The following is a 19,310-nucleotide window of genomic DNA, read 5'->3' on the forward strand; positions in this document are numbered from 1 at the left end:
AAAGGAGTCTCACTGTGGGGATTAGTACTACAGTACAGTATTGAATAATTTTAGTCTATGCATTCATGATGAGATGTATTCAATATGAGACAAAATGGTGAACAAAAGTCTTTATTTCAGTATGACAAAAGACACCAGTGATATTTTATAAAAAACTGAATTGGACATTAAAATGTTTGATAGTTTTAAGACTTAAAGGAGACCTATTATACTTATTTCCGGGCCGTTGTATTGAGTTTTGCCCCAGCTACACATGATAGCCCGCATCGTGTGTGGATCTTCCAGACTCTGCACCTCTTCGTGGAGTGTTTCTTTGGGTTTCTTGCCTCCCGTCCAAAAGGTATGTGTAATTTACTCCACCCGTGGCCCTCCTCCGTACATCTCCTACTGAGCTCCGCTGTGATTGATCACACTTCCAAGCGCTCCCGAGGACTTCCACACAGCTGCCAAACCCCACTTTCTAATTGTGATGGTACAGGAGTTGATAGTAAATGGCGATTTATCTTTTTAAAATATCTTCTTTTAACATACAGCCATATGAAAAGAGTCTTGAGCGATTTCTGCGTTTACTGAGTGCAAGCAATCTTGGCACAACATCTGTAGTGCAAATGGGGTCATTACATGCTTATTTGTGGGTCTACCCATGTTTAAAAAACCGGTGAACACAGCAAAGCAGAGCGTGGGGAGAGCAGGCCTACAGCGTACCTTGGCATGTCCAAATAAGAAAGTTCAGGTTGTGAAACGTCAGTAAAACTGTTTAAAAAGAAGAAAAGTATAATAGGTCCCCTTTAATCCATCATGTCATGCCAAATTAGGCCTGAAGCGGATATTAAAGAAAGTGATTTACTATGGCAGCATTCAGGATGAAGAAACAAGCTGTGAATGCAAGTCCAGCAGTCGCTGATCTCCACACATTTTGGCGTGCTCCAAAAGTGCCTGCAAAAAAAGTGAGGCAAATTGTGTCAAACGTGTCAAGTGGCACCTGGCTTCATCTATAAATGTTTTCATGCTTGAATGTACAGAATGAAGATTAAATTGTGCTTTACATGAATTAGCTCCTGGTCGTTTTTGCAATGCAGGTGTCTTAGCAGGTACCAGCTTGCCACCTGCACCACAGTCACTGGTAATTCTTGATTGGGGACATAAACCAGTCTCTCTAATAGTCGCCTAGTTTCTCTGTAAAGGACACACAGAAGCAGCAAAACTGAAGAGTAAGCTCACATGCAGTATAATAACAGCATAGTGATGGCACAGTACAGCTTGTTTGTTTCTTTCTGCTTTTTCCCTGATTACGGGGTTGACACAGCGGATCTTTTTGATCCACATACTGATTTTTGGCTTAAGCCCTTTATATTACAGATGCCCTTTCCTGAAGGATCCCACGTTCCCCATGATGCCAGACAGTAAACATGGTTGATACTGTATTTATACAGCAACCTTTATACCGTGTTTTTTGCTGTTTACTTCAATTATTGCAGCCTCTCCTCCTCCGTATCTCCGGTCGCTCGGTACAGCAAAGGGGTGGTCAAAGTTAACATCTGCTCCCAAGTGTAAACAATGGAGCAAGCGGCAACAAGATGTACAAATGTAACAAGATGAACATCCATTGCTGCACATTTGCTTAAGGGGTCGGTATGGCACAAAAAAACAATAAGAAAGTAATAATAAAGGCCTGTTAAACACTAAAAAAGTCACAGAAGACAGAGCTGCAGTAACTAGCTTGCGGCGGCATCTTGAAACATGAGACCTCCACATCAAATCCAGTCTATATTGATATGAACGATAGGCTTGTTTTGATATTATGCATAAAGGAACTATACATGGACTCCCCAAGGCCAAAGAGTGTTCATTAAAGGGAAAAATAGATTTTTTTTATCTACTGATCTTATCAAGAGCAAGACAATCACATATACTGTAGAGAGGAAGCTATTGTTGAAAGTCACAGTATTTGGCACTGATGCTCAAAGTTGAGGTTGGTCCTGGGATTACTTGAAAGAAGCCTTGGAAGGACACTCCACATGGAGGTCAGCAAGCCGTTTCTTTAGTATACGACTGTGACAGCTGGAGAAATCATCTTAGAGTCGGATGAACAGGTATTATGACGGCAACAGTTTGATCATGGAATAGATTATTTCTACTTACATTATTTCACAGGACTAAAACAGTGAGAAACCTTGTGTCTTTGATATTGTTAATCAAAGATCCATTGTTGAATAATACATAGCCCCCTACCGTGCAGCCATCTTGGTAACATACTGAAGCAGGGCCTGGAAGAGCAGAGCCACAGGGGACGAGCCCAGCTTTAAAGCCTCTGTAGTGGCTTGTCCGACCAGATCTATCCAATCACTTCCCGGGACACCTGCCTAAAAAGTTTACAACACACATACACAGAGGTGAGGATGAATGTGAGGGAGCCATGGCGGCGATCACCAGATTGGTTTGTCACCTACTGACCGTAGATGGCTTTAGAAAGTGCTCATGTCCACACTCACCATGCAAGGCCGCAGGGCTAGCAGGGCGAGTCGCAGCAGGCTGGCTACTTGGCTGCTGTGCAGGCCGAGCTGGGAGGCGACCTGCAAGCTCTGCTTGAGTGCCAGGACTGCCTGGACCAGCAGACCCTGGTTGCAGTATACCGCAGCCAACCACTGAAGATTGACACAGAGATAGTTGTGAATGTGACAACAGGTAAGTTTACATAAAAGTGAAACATAATACATATCAAATAGTTTCCACTATATTGAATAATTAGCAATATGTGACAATGATATTTTGACATTATCACAGTGGTCCTACTCCAGAATATAATTAGTATAGTCATACTAATTATATATTAAAATACCCCAATACCTCTGATCTACCCAGACCTTCACAATATAAAACAAGTCAACTTAAAATATTTTTTCTACTTATATTTGTACTGTATATTGTTGTCAAGTCGACAAATGTGAAAAATGACAAAATACACGATTGCCCAATGGACCAGTGATGCTTAGCGTGTGACAGGTGACAGGTCATCTTACATGCCATGCCCCGATATTGGTGGGATTTGACATCACAGCGCTGCTGAGTTGTTCGAGCACGGCCTCTGAAAGGAGAGTATTGCCGCTGGGCTCAAGGAGGCGCTGACATTGTACTTGTCTCAGTGACAACACGATTGCAGAATGCTCTGGGGAAACATTCAGCACCTGAAATTAAGCAAAGGCCAACCAATAATGAAAGACGGAACCTATGTAATGTATAAACCCTGTTAGCATTGTCTATAATACGTCATACAAAGCTACAACTGAATGATAAATGAATGATAAATAAGTGTCACCTGTGAGCAGAGTGCTTCTGCCTGGTCGAGCTGTCTGCTTAGCAGGAGGCCACTCACTGCCTGTTGTAGTACCCATCCTTCCAGAGTCTGGGCTAAGGCGTGCTCCATCTCTGCAATGTTATGCACTGGAATACAGAAGTATGTTAGCTGTGTATACTGAAATACACACTCATTGGACAGATAATTAGACGTGCAGCATTTTACTTTGTCTAAGAATCAGCAGGTTTTCAGTATGTATACCTAATGCAACACACAACAACAAACAAAACACACATACCCTTTTCAGAAACCACAGACATAAGGGTTTGCTCTAGTCCTCGCCTCCTAGCAGTTGACCCAAAGAGATAAGAGGAAGTGTTTTCTGTGTAACAAGCAGCCATTAATCCTGCCCATGCTGATGGATCATCTGGAAGACAAGGAAGTGTAACACTTGAAAAAATTAAATAATTAACTGTGGCATAAAGGGCTCCATTAAATGAAAGAATGGTTATTGTAATGTCAAATTCTCATCAACAGCATCACACTGTGCTATACACAGTATCAGGTACACGAAAAAAATGTACATGCACACACTATGTATCCATGCAAGTTGCAGTGTGAGTGTTTGTAAATCTACCAGGACAGAGCAGCACGGCTCTCTGCATGGTCTTCAGTGCATTCCTATGAGCATCCTCTCCAGAGTGTCTCCCACTGGCTAATTGGTTCACTCCACTGTACAGCAGCGCCCTCTGTCAGCAAATAGGGAAAATAATATACACTATTTAGAAAACACTTGAGAAACTAATGTATTCTGCAATGCATAATGATTAAGTGTTCATTGTTGCAACTAATCCACTCATAATATAGCTTTGTCATAAAATATATACAATGTGATGAATCAAAACAAAAATAAAAGCAGCCTATACAAACAGTAATTATTGTGGCATCATACGTATGTGTGTATTTTACCTACCTTTCCCTGGGTCATACTGGAGAGACAGGCAACATGTCCGGCCATTGCTCCTCCCTGCAAGACACCAAAGAATAGCATGATATTACATGTTAGCATCATTTGACAATGAATGCGTTCATAAACCATTTTCTTGTGAGTGTGTTGTGTTTTAAGGTGACTTACTGCCCAAAGGTCTATTTAACACTTATGTTATGTCTTACGCTCCTTTGGACAAAGCCGAGCTTGCTGTGGACTAAACCACATATACGTATATCGCTAAAAGAGCCCATCCATATGCATAATAAAGATGATGAAAACATTCTCTGCCTGGAATCTTTCCATAGTGTCCCAACTCCCGCTACCCCCTTTTTAACACTTACATTTGACTTCCTGGGGTAATACTGGGGTACCAATCTGGACAGTAGTGACCACAGAGATGAGTTCCCTGGATAGCTGAAAACAGCAAAGGCAACAAGGCATTTATTTGACCAGTATAATGTGGTCACCTGTTTAGTTATATGTAGAAATAACACATTTTTTTCCACAGTTGTACCTGGCCACCTCACCTGTGTACAGCTCTGGAGGCCTCTCTTTGCACAGCACTGTAGTTGCCCTGCAGGGCCAGCAAGGTGCAGGTCAGAAGACATCTCCGCTCTACAACAGTTGCAGAGGAAGAGCCTTGTTTGAGCAGCTCTGTGCGTGCAGCCGCAGCTAGTGTGGTGTCATTGTGGGCCAATCCAAGGGCACATAAACACAGGAGAGACTCTGGAACTGGTTCCTTCAACATGGAACTCCAAAGACAGACGACAAACAGTCAATCAGCATGCAGCAGAGCTGAATACAGGTCGTATCACATTACAATTTTATGGAATTAAACTTGAAAACAGCTGTGTGCTCTGCGTGATTTAAAGGGAAACGCAAAATCTCACACCAAGATAATTGGACTCACCATTTGAATAGCAGGGTCTTGGCAGAGTCTAGATTACCCTGCTGGTGCTGCAGCAGTGATAGCGCTGTCAAGACGTATGCAGTCTCTTTTTCACTGGAAGCCATCGCCAGAGCCTGCTCGTAAGCTACAGAGAACATACTGTATAAAACCCTTCACAGTCACTCGGGCATGTTACATATGGCCTCACGGGTCTTCTGGACTATTACGCACCGCTAGTGCTTTCTGTGATGCGTCCAGCCTTACAGTAGGCCAGAGCCAAGCCTGCCAGATCACAGAGTTCCTCCAGTGAGGTGGAGTTATAAACATTGACTGCCTCCTCACACCGACCACAAGCACTGTGAGGAACATTATAGGACACAATGTAGAGAGTTGGTTTGATGCAGAGCATTTACATGTGCATTTCAGACAGACAAATTTTGTAAATATCTATAAATACTGATTTCTCACCATAAAGCACGAGCATAGTTGCTCCGAGCAAAACATAGCTGTTGTGTGAGGGATGTGGTCTGAAGCAACTCGACAGCTCTGAGTAGAAAAAATATAAAGTAAAATCACACACAAGAAAATCTAACAAAATGAATTATTATTACCATCAGGAGCACATAACTCTCGGGGGATGTTATGTTTTGACTGCAGTTTAAGTTTGGTAGCAAGGACTAAACTACAACCACAAAACTGTGTGGCACATGCATCAAGTAATGACCTATGAAATTTAAGTGCAGGCCAGGATTAAGGTGCAGAATGAGGAAGTTATATGTGCTGTTCCAGTCTGCTTGTACTGGGATATGTGAGACACTCCATCCAGAAGATGGAGCCATGAGAAAATAAGTCTAATGTGCATGGTATCAGACAAGAATGGAGCCTTGCTTGAGTGTGAGTGTCCCAAATAAATCAGACCTGTCATGTTTTGTTTGTCATGATTGTTTGGTTTGTCAGTTTTGTTTGAAAATATCCATCTTTTTAAGCATTTTTAGTAAAAATGTGTATTTGAACGTACCTTTGGTAAGCTTGTACAGCCTGCCTCTTCAACTGTAGACGTTCCGTTAGGTAACCCAGCATGATGAAGGCATCGGCATCAGACTGGATCCTTTCTGGAGGGCAAAGTTCAGGTTCACACAAGTCCCTCCAATTGAAAAATTGCAAAAATGTACATTTTGCACTGTTGGATCTTAAAAGGTTCTAAGTAAAGCTGTAAAATGTACAAAAGAAGAAAGTGAAAAAGTGAAACAAAAAAATTAAGTAAGCAATTAATTGCAAACAAAAATTAAACTGAAATAGATCAGCTGATCAAAGGTTTAAGCCCACAGCCGTCAAACGTCAAAATCTTGGCAAAAATGTGGATTCAATTTAATTTTCTGTCAGGTATTCACGCTGTCATGATCTCTTGATGGCAAAGGCAAAAAAAAAATCTTTTTAAACACAGAAAATGGAAATGTCACTTGCTGACCGTATGGAAACGGGCACGGGACGCAATGGATGGAGAGATTGGAGGAGACCAAAAGGCAACTTTATATGAAGGTCGGATCATCACATGGTACATGCAATGCATGATGAAGATTCTGACTTGCTAAAAGCACTTTCCTGAATAAAAGCCCAATATTTGTGGCATGGATAAAAATACATGTCCAAGAATTTAAAGATGATTTATTATTATATTTTTATTGAGTTGTGGACTCCTATGGCGCAGCTACACACGATAACCCGCAAATAAAGCTTTCTAGATCTTCCAGAATCTGCACCTATTCCAGCCGTATTTCTGTCTGTTTTCATTTATTCCACCCACGGCCCACCTCAGGGCATGCCCACTCCGCTGTGATTGGTCACACTCGGGGACAAGAGGACTTTTGGACTACTGCCGAACCCCGCTTTCTAATTTTGTGGGAATGGGATTTGATAATAAATGAATAAACCCTTTGGAGAGCTACATGAAAAGTGGTTAGGAGCTACTGGTAGCTCATGAGCTACTAGGTAGAGACCCCTGACTTTACTAAGTGCAGACAATCTTGACATCAGTAGTGAACATGTGGTCGTTGCACATTTTTTGCCAGACTACCCGTGTTTAACATAAACACTGACGGATCAGTGACGGTACTAAGGCTTGTTTGAAATGGTTGTTGTTGTTTTTTTGTCTCACTCCCATTTCTTCTTTTGGCATTTTGAAGCTTGACTTCAGAACCTCCTTGAGATCCCATAGTGTAAAATGTTATTTCTGACAATTTTCAACTGGTCTTAAAATTTCACAGTGTGTGTCACATAGATTTTGATGGCGTACCAGTGTACTTGCTGAGTGCCACGTGGGCCGTAGAAATGGCGTTCATTTGGACAATGTTGTAGCGGTACAGTTCAGAGTCTCGATTGCTCTCATCCAGCAAGGTGGAACACACCCAGTAGGCATAACCCTTCACTCCCTCCATCTGGGGGGGTAATGGAGGTGAGGAATGAGAAACAAATGGAGAAATGATTACATTTTTAGTAAAAGTGGTAGAAAAAGGCTTTAAATTGAAGATTGAAAAAAAAGTGGTGGTCACATACATGTGTGCAGAGTTCCGTGGTGTGTCTAAAAAGATCCATGGTGTCATAGCTTCCCACTTTCTCAGCTATGAGGGCCTGACAGGGTGACAAAAGATTATCTATGCTGTTTTTCCCCATTAAGTACACGTGACATGATTCAGCAGAGCAGTAATGTTTGAACTAGGGCTGTCAAATGATTTCAATTTGTCATCAGATTGATCCGTTTTTTTAAATGGTTAATCATGATTAATCACCATTAGCAACTATGCCTGCAATATGCCAATTTCTACTGTATTTAATGAACAGAAAGATAAGTTACAGGACAGTATTATATATATATTGGTATGTATTAACATGTATTCATGTATTAACATGAATGAATGTCAATCAAGCTAAAAGATACCACACAAGTGGAACACTAGTCCCTTTAATAGTAGCAGAACTTGTCTTTACCTTCGTGTTTATTTACACACACGCACAATAAAGCCATGTTTGTATTGTCCCTGAATGCATCTCGCTTTCTTGTAATGAGAATGAGGAAGTGTTGTTCCCAGGCTGAACAGCTTAGAGATGTGTGTGACTGTACATACAGTACATTGTGTTGGACTACTGTTGATGTGTTTAGGTTTAAATTATAAAAGAGTGTCAGGCTGTGATTGTGTGGGGAAGCTTCACTGTGAGTCAGTCTGCTGTCATAACAGAGGCATGCTTGCACTGGTGCACATGCATTAATTACACTAAAAGATTGTTTGTTTCTTTCGGATTTTTCGCCCTCAACCCTTGTGAGGATAAGCAGTAGAAAATGAATGAATGAATTAGTTATTACCACTAACAGGTTATTTCTGACAGCCGGAGTTTTAACCTTTCATCTTGGCATTAACAGTTTTCTCCTTATCTTTCATCAGAAAATAAAGTTTGTTTCTAGCTTTTCCCATTATTTAGTAGCTGTACAATATAGGCAAGTTTCAGCAAAATATCAGTTCTCAACATAAAAAGGGAGAAAACATGCTTTTTGTGAAAAGATACATTTCAAACATAACTTTCACTTTGATATAAATTTTGCCATATACATTTAGCAAAAATGTCTAAACAACACAACAAATTGTTTAACACTATAAACTATTTACAATTTTCACATTTGCAAATGAACTGTGTGTGCACGTGAATGTGTGCATGTGTAACACATGTGTACACGTTTCAATTATACACTGATCAGCACCGCTGTTTTTCTGAATGATGCTGCTTTCAAACGTCTTGCTGAAAAACTCATATTTTGCCAGCAGTAAGATTTGGGGCTGAGGAAAACAGTAGCTAATTTTAGATTTTAGCACATTTTAGATTTTATGTTGATGCACAATAACCTTAGCTTGAATTCAAAGATAAGTCTCTCAGTATTCACACAATCATCTGTAATTGTTGCTCCGGGTTATTTTATTTCAAAGCAGCCATTCAGAAACAGCTTACCTGGCCAATCCAGCAGTTGACAGAGAGCGGCTCCAACGACTGTGCAACCTTAAAGGCCTCATGTGCAAGCTAACCAGGAAAAAAAAAAGACATTAACAAATCTTAGTATCAGTCCGCAATAATGTAAAACAGTAACAGTCAAATTGAAATGCCTCATGAAACACACACCTCTATATTGTCCTTCTTCATATACAGGGTACCAAGGTTGGTCCAGGCAACAACATTCTATAAATGAGTATTAAATAAATCCTTACAAAAACATTTGAATATCTCAACTCCATATGTCTCTATCAAACCCATCATACATACATTTGGTTCAACTTGAATGGATTTGATAAAGCAATGCTGTGCAAGAGCCAAGTTCTGCAGACCTGATGTTACAGAAAAAAGGTTAAAATTACTTTGCAGTTTAGTCTGCACAGTTGACCTGCTCGTAAACTGATTATTAAAGATACACACCGACTATCAAAGTAATTTACATGTTATATGCAATACTGTACCTGTGCTTGTGTTGATCACTCCCAGAGCATTCCAGTAGCTGTGGTTGCCACTTTCCATCATGATCGCCTTCCTTAAACACTAAGAATGGCAGAATGTAAGTTTAAAGAACACATGTGGTATGGAAAAAAATGCAGCTATGTTATGGACACTAAATTAGTACTTGTTGTGCTTTCTCAAGAAGTAATGACTGGTCTGCCGCTGCATCACAGGCCAGGTGAGCTTGATAATAGAAGTTGAGTCCGAGGTCATACCAGAGGCTGGCAACCTCTGGCATTAGCTTCAAAGCACGAGTGTAACACCTGTGGACACAAACACACAATGTGTACCATGCTGAAGGGAATGAAAGCATTGCACATGTATTTAAGATGGAAGATTTAACTTCCAGGTGTCTCATACTTCTCAGCAAGTCTAAGTATCTGAGTCTGGTTTAGCCCATGAACCTGAGCGTGTGGGTCCAAACCAGCTGCCAGTGCTGCCGGCACCTGAACCTGAGCCCTGTTTGGAGACACTGTTCTGACAGCAGAGCAGGCATCTCCCAGCAGTTTCCATAAACAGGACAGGTCAGAACGCAACACCACAGCCCTGCAAGAGACAGTCCAATAAAAACACACATAAGCCAGATTTCGAGCAATGACGGTAGTGTTTCATCTGCTTTCGGTTTCTTTCTTAGCAAAATCAACGCCAATGTTTAGCACCACCTCACACAATAAGTGTACTGCAAAGTAGGACAATATATTGGAACCCTTTACAATTGAAACAAAATACATATTGTACTACACTGAAGAGAACTTGCTTGGTTGTTTTGGGGGGTTTTCATTGTAAAAGTGTACAGTACAGTACAGTGTTTGGGGTACCAGGTACAATGAATAGTACCTAAAGGGTGAAGCTACACACACACACAAACTATTGATTGTGTCAATATGAATAAAATATGAAGAACACAAAAAAAGCATTCCAAATCAAACATAGATTAAAGCATTATATCACTTGAAATAGTAGACACTAACACACAGCAGACAGAATCCCCACAGTTCTAATTATGACTTACTTGAAGAGGTTCCGTATAGCTTGCTCAATCAGGTCAAGGGCTCTGCCGTCTCTGCAGTCCTCCATTAAACTTTTTGCCAAGGAGAGCTGACACTCACCGAGACCTCAATAGCACATCATTCAAATCTAATTAAACGTCCCTCAGTCAGTGAATAGGCACTTGTGTAGTGTTCAGCAACACACAAAGCATACCTTTAAGAGCGGGAATGTAGTCGTGCTGTGCTGTAATTTGCAAATACTCAGCTACGGCCTCTTCAAACTTGCCCAGGTTCTGTTTGATCGCAGCAGCCTGGTAGACGCTATAAATGGAGGAAGGATGGAGACTGTGCGCCTTCCCAAAGGCCTTTAGAGCTGCTGTGAAACTCTGGCGATTTAGGTATGCCTCTCCTAAACACTCCCAACACACCCAGTCCTCGGGATCTGCTCTCAGAGCTGCCTGCAGACTACAAACACATAATACAACACGATCAATAACATCCTTAAAGATACAAAAAGAAAATGACCCTCCTTTAGTTTGGCCTTCTTACTCTGCAATAGCCTGCTGATGCTTTCCAATCTTGAGGTAGTAAAGCCCTCGTCTCATCCAGGCCCATTTGGCAGAACCTGGGGTAGCCTTCTCAGTCACAGACTGGAGTATTGCTAAGGCAGAATTCTGTAACAGCAAAGATAATGTGGAAAATAAACACAGCAGAGAGTTTAAAAGAAAAAGAGTGACATCAAACTATTTACCATATCTTCATGAGCCATGCTGAGATCGACTGCTGCCGCTCCAGACTCAGCATCGTCATTGTCCAAGTCAAAGGCCTTCTTATAACAGCCACGTGCCCGCCCTGTGTCGTTTGCCACCTCCCGATAATAATGTCCAAGGTATCGGAACACACAACTAAGGTGCGGGTCCAACTTTGCAGCCTGACATACACACAAATGAGGCTTATGAACAAATGTGCTTTTTTATGCAACATGTATTTTTGTTACTTACCTTGAGCAAATGAGAATGTGCTTTGCTTCTGTCTTTACGGGTCTCTTCTCCCATGGTCCAGTAGAGCTGTCCCAGCACGAAATAGTACTCACCACAGTCTGGGCTTTGTTCTGCTGCCTTGAGGAAACTGGATCACATGAAAAACGGACTAGGTTGTTTTCTAAGGTGCAGAATGTGGAGAAACACTGAGCTCTTGTTTTTACCTCTGCTCTGCTTGCTGCTGCTTGTTCTCAGCTAAGTATGCCAGTCCCCTCAGCATCAAAGCCTCGGACAGGTTTGGGTTGGAGGCCAACAGAGGCAACGACACCTCCAGAAGATATAGTTAGAACGTTTTACTTCATAAATCATAAGATGCGAATGTCAAACATTTACAGAGGCAGCGTTAAAAACTGACCTTTAATGCTTCATCTAATTGTCCTTTGTTAAGATACGCATGACCTTTAAGAGCTACTAATGAGAGGTCTTTCACAGCATCAGGGATCTAAAAGACAGGAAGGCAAAACATACTTAGATGTTTATTTAGCATTAGCTGAACACTCAGGTTATAGTAGTCCATGTAAATAGAGTGATGGTGACAGTGTACTTCACTTCTTGCAGTTTTACCAGAAAAAATATCTCCAAAGCCTGGTCTGCAGCCTTCTCCCCCCCACTCCTGACCAAAGCCTCAAACCTCAGCTTCAACAGCTTGTTCCTTAGTTCCTTGTCTCCAGATGCACACACTGTTAAACCTGTTGCACCCCGAGCACAAAAACAAACATCTTGTTATACAAGCTTTTTTTCGTAATACATCTGTATAATGTATGATACCTTGGGCACAGGATTTAGAGCAGTCTGTATATTTGTGAACTTTAAGCTGAGCCTCTGCTTGACTGTACCAAGCTGGACTGAAGTTAATCTTCTTCAATCCTAATAAAATAGGAAAGAAGTCACGACTCAATACGGTAACAATAAAAATTGACATTGCATTAGGTACACCTGCACAAGCTAATAAGATCCAATACAAGAACTATATTTACGTAATATGATAATCAAAATGACCATATTAGAAATATCACTCAGTCTGATGCAGTGCAGTTCTACACCTCTGCACTGAGAGATAGAGCTCTTAAATTAGTGCATTCAACTCTGCAGGTGTACCTAATGAAATAGTGGCCTGAGTGTATGTATTCACATGCAAACAAACCTCGCGCAAGTTCCTCAATGGCATCTTTAAACCTGCCCTCTTGAAGTGCTTTTGTGCCAAATCCCAAGTCACACAAACCGTGGTCTGGGGCCAAATCACGAAGCCTTGAAAAACAACTGGCAGCATCCTCACTCTGAACACCTGCCAAACACAACATTCATATCTGCTAAGGTATAAATACAGTAGATGTTTGTCACTGTCGGATGTATCTGTTAATGAGTTGGTGCTAGGTGGTGTTTAATGCACAAAAGACCTTTTTTGAGGTATTGAGAACAGAGAACTTCAAGAGGATAACTCTGGGTAGGGTACAGGGACAGCATGGATTCACACCCCGCTTTAATTTTCTCTTCTTCAGGCAGCTGCAGATAAAGCACACAAAATGATTCAAAGATTTTATATTAATCGTTGACAAGATGTCTGATAACACAGACCCTGCACTGACCTTAGAAAGACATTTGATGTAGTCGCATGAGAGCTTCCGGTGTTCCTCTCCCGGTGTGGGATCGACAAGAAGCAGAGCCTTCTCAAAAGCCATGATTAACTGATACACAACAGCAAAATCAACATTTTAATAGTAGATATAGAAATATTTCTTTTGTCTAAATATTGTTGCAAACCTTACATGCTTTTGACTTTCTGTGTCCTGCTCATTCTCATTAAGGCAGTCGGACAGGAAGCATGTCATCTCTTTCCATAGCTGAAGTAATTCCTTCTTGTCTACACCATCTTCCTCTTTCAGATGGATAAATTGCAGCCATACGTTTGCCAACTATGTACATAAAGACAAGCACGATCAAACATGTTGATATTATGTGTTCTGCGAATACAGTATAAGAGGCATACCTTGGAATATTCCTTGTCATTTTTATGTATTTCTCTCAGCTTTCCAATCACCTCATAGCACTTGTTTTTGTCAGAGCTGAGGACGAAGGATTTTCAACACACAATGATGCTACGTTCAAATAAATGAAGAGGCCTTTTGGCGAAGATTACCTTGCATAGAGCTCAACAAGCTTCTGATAAACGTTAGGTAGCTCGAGTTTGAAATCCCACTGATCTGTTTTCTCATATAAATTTACCAAGCCCTACAAGACAAAAGTATTACATTTAAAAATGGATCATACAGAAACATTGTGTATTCTTTGACTATATTTCCCACATTACCTGCCACGCCAGTAGCTGCTGAGGCTCCAACTCCACAGCCTTCCTGTAGGCTGTCTGCGCCTGATCTGGTTGCTCCAACTCGCAGGCAGCCAGGCCAATGAACACCCATGCATTGTAGTTGCTCTTATCAAGCTTCAAGACAGCCTGCCACCACATAACATAGGCGGACATGCAGCATATGAAATTCTACACTGTATTCATCACAACCAGAAAACATATTACTTTCCCTTACCTTGCAGTGTTTTAGTGCCTCCTTGAACTCTTTATTTTTAATGGCATCTCTTGCACTTTTCAGGGCGGCTTTGACTTCTTTACTCGACATCGTGTTGTTCTTGAACAACAGGAAGACAAACATCAGCAACGATTTTTCGCAAACTAAATACGTTATTGACGCTTGTAGTTCATTATCATTTATCAAATAATACAGAATCGCTTCGAAAGCGAGAAGAAGCTACAATTTAACATGAGTAGAACCTAGTAAATATAGCATTTAGGTAACGACTAGCTTGTTTCTGACACTGGTAAACATTACCAGTTGGCGTCAAACGCGTAGAAAACATTCAGTTTATATAGTTAGGTATGTGTTTATTGTTTTTTTTATTGTATATTGAATTAAAGGAATAGAACGTGTAAACACCCACTGTTTACGTCGACAACTTGCGCAGCGACTGCCTGACCCGGATGTGCAAGGTAAGTCAATCAAAACCCTTTCAAAATAAAGAGTAACTGTTTAGCCTATTGAAGAGTTTTAGTGCAGTTAAGTTTGCCAAACCTACAAAATAGTTATGCTAATATTACTCAATTAATTGTAATTCTGGGATGTTGATAAATTTGGGGGAATTCAACTTTAATTGTGATAATCTAAATCTTAATTATTATTTAAAAATATTGAATAAAATGTAGACATAGATACAACACGGTATACAAATGTTTTATTAATAAATATATTATTCATCATTAGAAAAATTACAGCATTTAAAATAATTAAACTGTGTATAAAAATATTTGCTTATGTTAATAATGGCAGAAAATAAACATAATAATACAAAAAGCCATATGACTGAAGATGGCTAAAAATGTTCAAGGATAAAAGTCAAAAGTGAAATTTTAACCACAAGAAATACATAGGGTAATAAAGTATTGCAGGGATTTTCAAAGTGTGCGGTGGGTCTCCCTCGGCTTTAAAAAAATTAAGAAAAACATATTTTCAAAGTGTAGACATGTCCAAAGATAAAATTAATTGATTTCACTTCAAACACTGACTCTGTGAACGGAAAACTGTACAAAATATGCTCAGGAAAATCAGTTTATCAGGTATTATATTCTGAGAGGAAAGCTCAATGTGACACTTTGAAAACCCTATATTGCATATACATCACAAGGAGTCATGCAGCCACTTGTCAATATGTCTTTCATTGGTTAAAGCATCTTTCTGCCAATCGACATGCCACCTGAGATTAGCAATGTCCCGGCTATAGTTACTTCCTACACTGCGTTGCCAGGAACTAAATGCTTCTTTGTTGTAGAGATGGACAGTTTCAGAAACCTTTGGGTAATCTACAATGCTGCGTAACCGCTTATCTAATTGTGCTTGCACATTAGGGAATTTGAAGGCCATGTTATGAAGTTCTTCCTTGTCTTGTGTTAGGTCTGCAGTGGAGAACAAAACATAGCTACAAGTTATATTATTTCCTTTTATGTATGAATCAGTGATGCAAGAATACATTCTAAAACTTACCAAAAAGCTGAGGAGGCACAGTTAGTCCATCTGCATAGGCGATGTATTTCCAACGACCACTTCTTAACATGTATGTAGAAGCGTTGACATTGCAGCCATGGTATTCGCTCAGAACCCAGTCTGGATGTTGCCTCTTGGAAAACGTGTGGTACTTCGATAGAAAAGGAAGCAGCGTGTAGCCACTGAGATTGCCTTCTCCTGAAATACCTGCAATATCTACAAAAAATGCATTAAACACACATTTTTAAGTATATGCACCAATAAAAGCCATACTGTATAAATCAATATATGTTTAAATAATAACATTCTATACCCAGTACAGTAGGATAGACATCAACCAAAGACACAAGCTGGTTGACCTGTTGGCCCGACACCAGCCCTGGCCCCATGACAAGCAAAGGAACATGGGCGCTTCCCTCAAACATGGACATCTTGTAGAACTGCCGGTGCTCCATGGCCAGCTCTCCGTGGTCAGCTGTGAAGATCACTACAGTGTTGTTGAGCAAGCCTGTGTCTCTCAGTGCTGAAATCACCTGTCCTAATGAGGGACGAAGAGTGGGAGACATAGTGTGATAGTTTAGTTGAACAATGAGAGTTTTTTTGGTGTGATTTTGCCTTCGTGAACCACCACAAAGGATTTGAAACAACGCAGACTGTAAAGACATCCTATGCGGTCAATAAGTTTGTGAAATATGGAATCTATAGACCAGCCCTCCATTGCAGACACCTTCATCAGTGATGACGCTCAATAACAAAAAAAACAAGTCAGAAAACATGTTTAAAAAAACACCCTGACAAGATTAAACCAAGGTTAACTAGAATGATAGAAAGCAAAACAGGCCAATGATCCAAAGCAAATATTATGACTTGGACATGCTAATGGAACCCTGATGTATAGATGATATGACTGCTGACATAAAATGTGGTACACCAACCCAGCATGGCATCTGCTTCAGCACACATGGCATAGTAGAAGGCTCGGATTCTTCTAACTTCCTCCTTTGTGAACACCCCGCTGCAGTTTTTGGTGAAGGTGGAGTAGTAGTCCACAGGGTGCATGGCAGACAATGGCAGCCATGTGGGAACTGAGATGAGATCGGAATGAACCTGGAAACATCAAAGAAGAATGAATGAAGGGAAACCATTTGGGAACAAAAGATACACAATGCCTGCCTTTTTCAGCCAATAGGGAGATGAGCGGAATGTGGATCCTCCGGCAGTGGGTCCTAAGGAGTCAGTCTTATAGGTGTGAGGTAAATTGAGGCCGAGGTAAAGGGCAAAGGGCCGATGTGAGGACGCAGCCCACTGGCGGATCCACTGTGTGGTCAAGTCAGTGTTTTTCCAGTCAATAGTGTTCACCCTCACTGTTGACGCGTTCCCAACGAATTGTGTGACAGGTCGGCCTTCTTGGCGCAGCAGGAAGTGGACATCACGGGTCCAGGCTTCGACACGATTACTGTAATGTAAATGTAGCAATGCGTTAAAACCATACTGATGCAATAATGAACATGTTGTTAAATGTATACTTCTATGAGAATGTGCATCCAAACTCAGCGTTATTGTCTTTGGAAAGGCAGACATTTTTAGTTTTGTTATAGTGTGCACATGTGGCCAACGAGTGAATGCTCACACTATATAAAACTCTTTTCTGAGTGAGTGTATTGCTTGCAAAAGGCACCATAAACATCTTTCTACCTGGGAGAGTGTTGCCCTGAGGTGTAGTCAAGCTTGCCCACCATCTTGGTAAGATATCCATTCTTTTCCAGCAAATCCATCCACGTGGTCGCATTTGCATCAAGACACTTGTAATTGTTCCACGCCTGGGTTAGGTGAACAAATTGTCCACTCCACATGGCTAACACAGAGATAACACACATAATTGATTTACGATCCAATTTTGATGGATGTATAATGATACAGAATGACGGCTTACTTGCTCTGGATGGACAGCATATGGGTGAGTTGGTATAAGCATTTATGAAGGTGCTCCCCAGCTCTCTGACGTAGTTTATGAATGGTAAGTCCACAACTTTGCTGCCAGGATCAAATGTTAACCTTCCCTCCTGCAAAAAAAAACAACACGACAGTGCACAATGGTCACTAACTGCACTAATGTCATCTCATCTAAATCTGTATCAATTTCGGTATTCACATAGCTGTATGTTGTAGTTGGCAGTGCTGTACAGCTATTTTGCTATACGAGGTGAACATACTTTATAATAATAAAACACTGTATAATGTAGTGCAGTCATATACTACTGCAAACAACATGTACAGTATACTACACTATATGGTGGCAGTGTCAATCAAAACTGAACCTGATCATTTTAGTAAAGGCAGCGTTGTTGATTTTGAAAGTATTGAAAGTCATTAGCACAGGGGAACGTGATATTGCATTATTTCCATATATTTCTGGTTAATTGAGGTGTTCACACGTACATAACGATTTAGTATCAATGTGTCAACGTTCTACTTACAAACGCATCAGCCATCACCATCACGATGTTAGGTCTTGGAACGTTATGACACAAACATCCAATATACATTTGAAACACATAAATCAAAATCATTATTAGAGCCATACTGATTTTGATTAGAAAACTGCAAACATTTCCTGAAATTGTTGGGACACTTAAAGCATCCGGGTTACATTTTCAAAATAAGATTAATTGTTAGCGTAGTGATAATACAATAAACGAAAAGTTAAAATATAATAGCAAACATCTACAAAAATCATGCAAAATCAAAGATAAGCATCTACATAAATAACCCGTTCGTCGAATTTGTATTTTCACAAATATTCGAAAAACTATTTACAATGGGCATTTCTACGTTCTAGTCGCTAGATGGCAGCATTTATCGTTCGAAAAATAAACACACTACAGTATTAAGGATAGCACAAAAAGTATTTAGATTAATAAAAGGATCAATTTATACTAAACAAAACTAGTACATTATGTGTTGGTTTGAGAGTTGTGATTAACCAAATGCATCATTTCACATATACTTAATTTATGAAATAGACACACATTATAGGTGACACATACGGTAGTGGCTTTTCCTCATTTTGGGATTTAGAAGGGGTTGGGGAATCCAACCTGCAAGTCTGTAATCGTTTTGTAGTGACAAAAACAATGGATATGCAGTGCTGCTCAAACAGGTGGTGTAGCATCACTGGGGCGTAACCTCAGTGGCCGGCAGGTGGCGCTTTGAGCTTGTTAGTGTTATTTTTCTGGCCCAAACACAATGAGATCCCTGCCCCCCATTTATGAATGACTTTTTTTCCACATTTTTGATGCAAAAATAACAACACCCACTGCACTTTTTTGGGTCATATATGGGTTCTCTTGCTTATAGGTGTAAATGGTGCAAAATGGTGATTTACATGGAGTGTTGGGGCATTTGTTTGGGTTATTGTGAAGGCATACAGTGCAGCTGAAGGATAGGCCCCAGGTGAGGCAAGAGTATTGATGCATTCACACTTATTACTATTTTATTATTTGGTTCGGTTGAAACAAACGCTGGTG

At 40.5% G+C, this 19,310-nt stretch overlaps 2 protein-coding genes across 3 annotated transcripts; both read right to left on the reverse strand.

Annotated features, from left to right (window-relative positions):
- Positions 1–107: 107 nt before the first annotated feature.
- Positions 108–14,730, reverse strand: skic3 (SKI3 subunit of superkiller complex). Of its 2 annotated transcripts, none has more exons than XM_058071622.1 (41): positions 14,687–14,730; positions 14,278–14,376; positions 14,046–14,189; positions 13,875–13,966; positions 13,725–13,800; positions 13,504–13,650; positions 13,324–13,422; positions 13,135–13,240; positions 12,882–13,022; positions 12,506–12,604; positions 12,302–12,426; positions 12,093–12,179; positions 11,902–12,005; positions 11,699–11,825; positions 11,449–11,628; positions 11,247–11,371; positions 10,912–11,162; positions 10,721–10,823; positions 10,069–10,254; positions 9,833–9,971; positions 9,672–9,750; positions 9,481–9,542; positions 9,340–9,396; positions 9,172–9,240; positions 7,729–7,803; positions 7,469–7,610; positions 6,194–6,287; positions 5,644–5,721; positions 5,407–5,531; positions 5,197–5,320; positions 4,814–5,038; positions 4,628–4,700; positions 4,269–4,322; positions 3,933–4,044; positions 3,594–3,722; positions 3,317–3,441; positions 3,021–3,185; positions 2,493–2,645; positions 2,233–2,363; positions 1,047–1,176; positions 108–936 (listed from the first exon to the last, which is right to left on the reverse strand). In XM_058071622.1, the coding sequence occupies exons 2-41, from the start codon at positions 14,365–14,367 to the stop codon at positions 859–861; spliced, it is 4,701 nt and encodes a 1,566-aa protein (XP_057927605.1). In that variant the 5' UTR covers positions 14,368–14,376; positions 14,687–14,730; the 3' UTR covers positions 108–858. The 2 variants fall into 2 exon arrangements, with proteins under 2 accessions (XP_057927605.1, XP_057927606.1); XM_058071623.1 differs by lacking the exon at positions 14,687–14,730 and adding an exon at positions 14,578–14,620.
- Positions 14,731–14,967: 237 nt separating this feature from the next.
- Positions 14,968–18,435, reverse strand: arsk (arylsulfatase family, member K). Its single transcript, XM_058070889.1, has 8 exons — positions 18,261–18,435; positions 17,717–17,846; positions 17,479–17,638; positions 16,957–17,239; positions 16,719–16,890; positions 16,097–16,321; positions 15,784–15,999; positions 14,968–15,695 (listed from the first exon to the last, which is right to left on the reverse strand). Exons 1-8 carry the CDS (start codon positions 18,363–18,365, stop codon positions 15,421–15,423), a joined length of 1,566 nt encoding a protein of 521 aa, XP_057926872.1. The 5' UTR covers positions 18,366–18,435; the 3' UTR covers positions 14,968–15,420.
- Between the last annotated feature and the right edge of the window lie 875 nt (positions 18,436–19,310).

Source organism: Doryrhamphus excisus, chromosome 4 (assembly GCF_030265055.1).
Source record: "Doryrhamphus excisus isolate RoL2022-K1 chromosome 4, RoL_Dexc_1.0, whole genome shotgun sequence".
NCBI classification, from domain to species: Eukaryota; Metazoa; Chordata; class Actinopteri; order Syngnathiformes; family Syngnathidae; genus Doryrhamphus; species Doryrhamphus excisus.

What these genes read in the sequence shown, in the direction of transcription:
- arsk (XM_058070889.1), bottom strand. Translation starts at nt 18,365, where the DNA reads ATGGCTCTAATAATGATTTTGATTTATGTGTTTCAAATGTATATTGGA. An exon ending in TGAAGCAGATGCCATGCTGG is followed by an intron (nt 16,322 to 16,718) that starts GTTGGTGTACCA and finishes GTCCCTCATTAG; the next exon opens with GACAGGTGATTTCAGCACTG. An exon ending in TGTCTATCCTACTGTACTGG is followed by an intron (nt 16,000 to 16,096) that starts GTATAGAATGTT and finishes CATTTTTTGTAG; the next exon opens with ATATTGCAGGTATTTCAGGA.
- skic3 (XM_058071622.1), bottom strand. Translation starts at nt 14,367, where the DNA reads ATGTCGAGTAAAGAAGTCAAAGCCGCCCTGAAAAGTGCAAGAGATGCC. An exon ending in TGAAGAAGGACAATATAGAG is followed by an intron (nt 9,241 to 9,339) that starts GTGTGTGTTTCA and finishes TTTCCTGGTTAG; the next exon opens with CTTGCACATGAGGCCTTTAA. An exon ending in GGCACTCAGCAAGTACACTG is followed by an intron (nt 6,288 to 7,468) that starts GTACGCCATCAA and finishes TTTGCCCTCCAG; the next exon opens with AAAGGATCCAGTCTGATGCC.